Raw genomic sequence first — 8733 nt, 5'->3', positions numbered from 1 at the left:
TAATCAACTATAATGTCTTGAAACTTTACATGGATCACAGGACATTCACACCTATAGAAATCACCTAAAGATATTAGATTGATCTACAATAAAATTGTTACAAGATAAAGAACATCTAGACAATATCATTTTCTAATTTTAAAACATATAAATTCTAATACTACACAAATACTGTAAACTATATATAGTGTCTACTTCTTTAAAATAAGATATAATTGTTTAATTATCTTACCATAATTATCACTCATAATTAATCTAAATTTATTATTATTCAAATTATTTAATTTGATCAATCTAAATTTAATATTAAGAATTGAAAGAAACAAAAACAATCCTACAACCCATGAAAACACAATTATTATTAATCAGCCAGAACAAATAACACAACACATCCATTGACACAAAATAACACTTTACTTGTTGGGTTCTCCTCAAATAAAATGTTACCGCCAAATCTTCACTTCTGCACGGAAAACCAGTTGAGATATTGTATACACTAACTCTAACAATCTTCACTTCCAACAGGAAAACCTGAAACTGACCTTGAAATTCTTGGTGTAACTAAAAGAGCTCTACAGATTGGACAAGTATTACGCCTTTCTAGCCATGGTAGAAGACAGTGAGAATAAAATATGTGGGATTGATGGCAAGGCATCTGTAGTGCATCTTTCCCCGATTCAAAAGCCTCGGTGCAGTTAGAACAATGAGACTCTTCATTAACAAAATAACCTGCAATTGTTAGTTTAAGTAGTGCCTCCACCGCTTCTTTATCTGCTGGTGACCCACGTACCATGCACTCTCGAGCTTCTTCAACTAATTGCCGAATAAGTTGAGTCAAATCTCTGAAACTACTATTAACTGTGTCGATTTGCCCGTGAAAAGAATCACGGTCTAGTAACCCACTAAATTCACGTACTAAGCGGTGGAATTCTCTTAAGAGAGGAATTATTGAGAAATTATGAACTGGTAAATTTCGTACCGTCGAAAATATGTTGTGAAGACGCTGACTAATTTGATTGAGGCGGTGAAGAAGAGCTATGCTATCTGCGCACACATCGTTGGTAGCCATTTTTTATTCTTGGGTGGTTACCGGCCAGTCCACCTTGCACTGCCCCACAGATGGTGGAAGAGGTCTGGGTGACTCCACCTTGCATTGTCTGCAGAGGATGGAAGAGGTTTGACACCTTAGCCTTTTCCGAGAGAAGAATACAATGTCACCTTGCATTTTCCGCAGAAAGTGACCCCACCTTGCATTGCCCACAGAGGGTGGGAGATGCAAACTAAATTGCATCACTAGGATTGAGACTCCCTCTCAATCAATATTGTGTTCTCCACAATTCCAAGCTTCTCTCTGAAGTACTCAAACTTCACTCGAGCTAAAGGCTTGGTGAGAACATCTAAAACTTATTCAACAGTGCTAATATATTTCAGCTGGATGACACCTCTTTGTGCCATATCACAAACATAGTGATAATGAGTTTCCATGTGTTTTGACCTACCGTGAAACACGGGATTATTAGACATTTAATACAACTCTGATTATCATAATAAATAATAGTAGATTCCCAAAGTTATCCAAACAACCCAACAAGAAGCTTGTGAAGCCAAACTGCTTCTCTAGTTGCCACACTTGAAGCAATGTATTCAGCTTCTATAGTACTCAATGCAACTGAAGACTGTTTCCTATTGGCCTTAGAGATCATAGCGGAACCCAAGCTGAAACAGATTCCTAAAGTGATTTTCCTATCAGTAACACTTCCGACTCAATCAGAATCAAAGTAGTCTTCCAAATTGATTATTGAGTTGATTGGATACTTCAGTACATAGCCAACTGTTCCATGCAAGTATCTTAGGATGTGCTTGGCTCCCACTAGGTGAACATGCTTTGGTTGATTCATGAATTGGCTAAGTGCACTCACTACATAGGAAATTAGTGTTGACTAGATACATCCAGGATCTAATCAACTACCTGTACTTTGAAGGATCTAGAAAATCAAAGTTAGCTACAGAAATACTCAACTTCTTCAAGTTAGTTTCCATAGGAGTTAGCTTGCTTGAGACCGTAGAGAGCTTTCTTCAGTCTTCACACATGAGTTTCTCTATTATGAATTTCATAACCTTTAGGTTGTTCAATATAGACAACATTAAGAAAACAGTCTTTATATCTAACTTCCAGCTTGCAGCATCAGCTACAATGGTTCTAATATTAGTATATCTAGCAGCAAGAGCAAATGTTTCTTTCAAACTACATCTAGCTTCATATTTTCAAAAACTTTCATATGGAACTCTCTTTTGATTCTTAATAAAAATTTGTGGTAATCTACTCTCACGAAGATTGCATAAACTAAGAATCAATCAAGGAAGGCAACCATAAATCAAAAATGAGAAATGACAATCTTTTTTCTACTTCACTTTTACGAAATGGACCTATAGGACAACCATTATGATCAAGGCATACCTTCGAGTGAAGAAACTAAGCTCCCTCTTAAGCTTGAATGCATGGTAATTCAAGAAACGCTTGAAGAGAAAATATCCCAATAGAATGAATTAACATGTAAAGTAACTTATCTAGACTTCCACCATTGACAACATATGCCAAGATTGATCAAAATGATATTGCCAATCTATGAACAACTTCAAACATAGTTTAAAACTACAGAACATTCTAAAATTGTTTTCCATAGTTGAATAACAAAGAGTTAGCTTATACTAGAAAACTAAGGCAAATGTGTGACTTCAAAAAACATTTTACAAAATCCATAAGTAAAGTATATAAGCCTAATTGTATTTCTAGGTCAATGCGTAAATCAGACATGAGTATCGACCACTCAAAAGGATACATATTGTAGTTGAGCACAAGTCTATGATCGAAATCCAGCTTCAATAAGTTAGATACGTCATTCATCTTAGGTTTTATCATTAAGAGAATACTTACTTCAAAGAATGTAATACGCAATATGCTTAAATTGAAGAGATAGTGTCGCAATGAATATTATGTAAGGATGATGAAAGCCATGGCAGAAAATGCATTAGAGCTAAAGGCAATCCTCTACACAAGAGAAGCAGAGCAAGATTATAATAATAGCACAACAAAGAACATGAGAGCCTATTATGAAGAGCTGAAGAGAACCAAGTGTTATACAATCACAACCCTACATGACAACCTTATCCAAACATAAAACAAAACAGAAAATGAAGTCCATACGATGTTAAGAGATTTTATGCAAATCGGGAGACATGCCATAAGAGTATATAATTTCGGAGCAACAAGACTATTGAGCATTTCAAGACTTAGATAGAATATAGTGCATCAGAACTATGCAACAAGTATCATAAGGGATCAGATCATAATATGAAGATAGTAAGGTCAGCATTGATCATAGATACTAAGTAGGATGTCTATCACACCAATGACTGAGATTCCATATTTTTGAATCTCCTATAAATTTATTCATCTTCCTATTTGTGCTTGTTGTTATATCCATCATAATACTCCTATATTTATATCTGAATACACATGCTGGAGTCTTAAGTGCCAAGGATGTATTTAGATCAATGCATCAATTTAGATCAACACATAAAATAGGTTGAGAGCTAAACATACTCAAAATAGAGAGTAGGGCATAACTATCTTCAATAGTTCAAACTGGATTAGAACAAATTCTTAACACAAGAACAAGGCTCGAACTAGGGTGATTTTTCCAAACTTCAGGAAGAAAGTTAAGCAATACTATGATCTGACAACAAGTGCACAAACCGACATATTAAAGAACGCTGAGATAAAGTAGTTAACAAGCAAGAGAACCTTGTCCACTAGATAAGACACTAATAACAATAAGGTAGTCAGATGCAAATCTCCAACCAAGTGGACCCTATAATTGAGAATAGAGGAATGAGAGCACCTGAAATCTTATTCTTTCTATCATCCCATCGATGCCTTTAATTTGTCAAGAAGACATTATTGTTGAACGTTTTGATTCAAGATAGACTTCTTGAATTGCTTTAGCTCATCCAGATCTAAAGGCGAAGGACAACTAATAATCTGAAATTGCAGGTTCCAGTTTTTTTTGGAAATTTTCTCTAAGGGAGAAATCTGAAATTGCAGGTTCCAGTGATGACACTGTTCATTCTTTGCAAATAACAGTGTGTTTTTGTTGGGTTTTTAGTGTTGTCTTTGTTGTAGGATTTGTTTTAGTTTGCAGGTTTACACATATGCAAGGCATGTGTGAGTTTCAAAAAAATTGTCTATAAGATACCATTTGAATTTATACAATTTCATTTTATCAAGGGTAATTTGGATTTGTCTCTTTCAGTCTTCGCTGAGAGTGTAATGTTTGTCTTTTAGGTATTATTCTAGGAAGGATTTAAATCCTAAAACCCAACATTAATGATTTTAAATGCATATTGGATATACAAGTATGATTTTGTGACAAAGCAGAGGATTGTGTTAATGTAATGCATTATACATGAAAATTTAACGTTGAAAGAAGCTTGCACCTGAGATTTCTCTTCCAGTTTTATGCATCACTTTGTTGTTTAGATAAGGCACTGGTCTTTTGTAATGTTGAAGGATTGTTAGAGCATCATTTTAAAATCCAAAATCAGAATATCTTTGGGTTTTTGGAAAAGGGTTGTTGAGTTGTCAATATAGATTTAGCCTATCTACAATACCCTCATTTTTTAACCTTTTATGAGATCTATCTGCTTTTATTGATGCTATCATAAGTGTGTAATGGGTTTAATTCTATGCATCAAAAGGGTGTTCCCCCTATGTCTAGCAGAACCTAAAGTGTAGGAGGATCATTAGGATTCTACATTATGTTTTCCAAGCCCTGAAGTATTTCGCAGATCAAAATTGGCTATTTCATAGAATCAATTGCAAGTGAACTTGGGTTAACCAATTTTGGTGAACAACAAAAATGGCGACTCTACTAGGGAGTAATCTAAAGATCTCTGGTATAGATTGTTGAATCAGATTGTATGTGTGTCCATCCGAGTTGCCACAACAAAAATGGTGACTCTACTGGGGAATGGAGAGATGTAAAAATTTTGTCAAGTAAAATCCATGAATCTAGCCATGTCCATTTGAGGAAAGAGTCATAAAAGTGTTGTAAATCTGAAAGTATTTTCAGATCTATAGTTATTTGCCTGGTAGTGTTGTTGAAGTTAGGAATGTCTTCTTTTTGTCATAAGAGTCAATTCCCATCCAAGTGTTGAATTTCTATTATCCTTTTATCTTTGTATAAGTCTAGATCTGTTCATGTTCTATAAATGATTTTATAAATCCTCACAACAGTGAGTGACGACTTTGAAAGATCTTTGCACTAGTGTGCATTATTGTAAAAAGTTTAAAAGATTCGGTGAACTTGTAGCAAAGATGTAGGAGAGGCTTGGAGTTTTGAGATTGAAGATCCCAGTCAAGGAGAAATAAGAAGAAGAGTAGCAGAAAAATTATCTTACGAGGTATTCCTCAAAGTATTTGTGAGATAATTCATGTTCCTTATAAGGTGAAACAGTCACTATAGAAAGGAAAAGAAATTTGCACTTTACATACTTAATATTTTGAAAAGATTTCAGTCATAAGTGATGGGAGAAGTGTGTATGATTCTAAAAATTTGTGTCTACATGTGTTTTGAAGAGAGTTGGTAAGACAGTAAAGATATATCAGCATAGTAATGGTTCATTAGATGTTTTAAACTTGATGGATCTAGATGTTGTTCCTAGATTTAAAAATCCTTTCTCAAATCTGAAAGAAATTGATAGAGAGATTAAAGTATGTCTCCAACAGATCCAAGATAAATTCATCTAGTTTTTAAGAAAGAAAGTAGTGGAAAGAAAGGAAGAGTCATCATATGCTTTTTATGAAAGATTTATAGCTACATTAAATGAGCTTTCAGTTGATGCTAGACCCCATGAGTCTATTTGGATTGAGTTATTCTTAAAGCTTGATAAGCCTGACTTAATTAATTGGTCTACAACCTTGAGAGAAGAGAGTGTTGCATGGATTAAAGAATAGATAGATGAGATTGAAAGGACTAAATCTGAAAATGTATACATAATTGAGTATAGTGATGGAGATGAATCTGTTAGTGCATAGACCTCTTATGATGTTGAAGGTGACTCTTATTCTTAGCATGACAGTGTGGATGTGTATTCAAAGCAAGAAGAAACTTGCGAGAACATAAGTAATTGTTCAAATTATCATGAGCCCGTTGAGGTTTCAGATCTTAATGATATAGATCACCTTGTTGTTAAGTTCAATTAAAAAAATTTTTGCAATCAAGGTTATGAAACTATGTTGCAACATATAGTAGCACTTTATGATCAGCATGACAAATATTATGATGCAGACACAAGTTGTTACAATGATGAAATAAATGTGCAAAAAGACATGAGCACTACAGATTTAATACCTTTATCAGATTGGGACAATGTTTGCAGCATAGAAGATGAAGCCAAGGAAAATGAAAATAAGGGAGAAGGTTCACTAAGTAGTGAACAAATCTCAGAACTCCTAGTTACTGATCTTAAGAGGTATATATCCAGAAATATCCCCAATCTCTCATACCCAACTATTACATGTTTTGATACTGATGATTTTTTTGAGGGTGTGAAGTATCATACATATGATAATTCTTTCCCTACATTTGATTTGAATAACGGACGAGATGAAAATGCATATACGGTTGATAGGCATGATGATGTAGATTCATATGTTGATATGAACTCAGATTTTGATATGCATTGTGTGGATCTTGCTTTTGAAAATAATGAAAGATCTAAAGTAATTTTCCTTGATTTGCAATTGGTAAATGAACCATTGACAAGTGATGATACATTTTAATGTTTGCAAAGTGTTGATAGAAATTATGATTAGCAAGATGAAGTGCAGTCATTTTATGAGGAAATATTCCTCTCTAGTTTGCAAGCCATCATTATGGAAGAATGTTCATCATTTGAGAAAACTAGCAATAAAGATGTGCCTGATGTTCCCAACTTCCCTAATAAGTTGAATTACTTTTCTTTTCAGCTAGGAAGTAATTGTAAAGAGCATGGCACTCTTATGACATATGATGACCAACACTTTCAGCATTGGTTTGGTTTACAAAGATTGAATGATTATGAACATGTTGATTATGTTTTATGTGATCAGCTGATTAGAAGTGGAAGTGTGATTGATCAGGTAGATGTGAATGATGATTCTAGTTTACCTCCAGTTAATGGAAATGAAAATCATGTATTTGATAGAGGTACGCATTGACTCCATTTTTTATGGTTTGGTGCCATTTATAAGTTTTATATTTTGTACAGTTTCTTTGCTTCAGTTGTGTGGTTTGCAATAAAGTGTCATGCTTCTTGGGTAGAATAAGGAACCCTTTATTTTTTAGAAGAAGAGAAGTGATATGTTTTTGGGTGGTCTGCTCTACCAAAGATTCTAGATTCTTGTGTTGATCTTGCAATCAACCATCCCTAGTTAGAGCCACTATTGCGACTCATATGTTTTGAGAATTTTGAGAGGCCCATTTTAAAAAAATTCTCTGCACTTTCCAATGATTACCTAATGAGTCAACCTGATAGGCCTATTTTGAAGAAGTGTAAAATGTAGCCAGTTGATTATTAAGTGGTAAAGCCTTCGAATATTATTGTACACCTCTAATTTTCCCTATGAAGTGTTCTTCAACTTTCAAATTTCAGTTTGGATCAGTTTATCAAGTACCCATTTCAAGGGGTGAGTTGAAAGTGCATCGTATGTGCAAATTCAAATTTTATTAAGTGGCCTACTTTGAGCGCCTTTAACTTTTGACTAGTAGATCATCATGTTGAAATAAAAAGTGCATTGAATTCTACGCATATAGGTGAGTCCACATGCCAAGCTTCAAGTCATAGCCAATCCGTTTGATCAGTTTTCCAAGATGATTTCTTCAGCCAGTTTTTTCAGTTTTCTACACTTACATTGTTGCATCTTTTTAAGTTGCCATTTTCATGAGCTCACCATTTGCACCCTATTAGCTTCTGAGTCAAATTGAGCATTCCATAGTCTTCCTTGTACTTCAAAGTATCTATGCCCCAAATTTGGGGATCCACGGAGACCATTTGATATTTTGAATGCGTGCACTTTGTGGTCCCTACACACTCATTTTATCAGGTTCAGAGTGCTGACATAGCCATTTGGTCATCTTTGACCATTAATATTTATTCACCCGAGATTTGTCTTGAGAAATGGTTTGACAGAGTGAATGCCCATATATCAGACAGTACGTCTATCAGTTTGTGAAGTCCAGAGAGGTGTTTTGACCGGTTTTAAAATTGCATCTTTGGGTTTAAATGCAAAAATGTGACACAAGTGCCTGAAAGTTGCACATTGAGTTTTAATGATCAGAAAATTCTATCGATCAACTCTAGAGGTATGTTCAAGGATCCTGAAGCACTTCAAGGGTCATCTGGATGAAAATGAATTTTTTTAAGTTAGGCACACTTTGGGGCCCAACCTGGCTCATGCCCATGCATTAATTTAATGGTAAAGTGTTCTTCATGCATGCTAATGCATATCACCACTAGCTCAGTCCACATTATGATCCTTTATGTCTTGTTACAATGGTGAAGGAAGAAAGGTACTATGATATTCTAGGAGTTGAGCCCGATTTTCTTGCTTATGAGATTAAGAAAGCTTATTATATTAAGGCAAAGCAACTACACCAAGACAACAATCCCATTGATGTCATTAATAAAGAA

At 34.6% G+C, this 8733-nt stretch overlaps 1 protein-coding gene across 1 annotated transcript; it reads right to left on the bottom strand.

Moving 5' to 3' along the window:
* Positions 1–502: 502 nt before the first annotated feature.
* Positions 503–1069, bottom strand: LOC131873133 (E3 ubiquitin-protein ligase RDUF1-like). The gene has a single exon (XM_059216212.1). It carries the CDS (start codon positions 1067–1069, stop codon positions 503–505), a length of 567 nt encoding a protein of 188 aa, XP_059072195.1.
* Between the last annotated feature and the right edge of the window lie 7664 nt (positions 1070–8733).

This window comes from Cryptomeria japonica, unplaced genomic scaffold (assembly GCF_030272615.1).
Source record: "Cryptomeria japonica unplaced genomic scaffold, Sugi_1.0 HiC_scaffold_1085, whole genome shotgun sequence".
NCBI lineage: Eukaryota > Viridiplantae > Streptophyta > Pinopsida > Cupressales > Cupressaceae > Cryptomeria > Cryptomeria japonica.
Note: the sequence above shows the minus strand (reverse complement) of the source record. Positions and strands in the feature narration are given on the sequence as shown.

Excerpts from the sequence above, each read along its gene's own strand:
- LOC131873133 (XM_059216212.1), bottom strand. The coding sequence starts at position 1,069 with ATGGCTACCAACGATGTGTGCGCAGATAGCATAGCTCTTCTTCACCGC.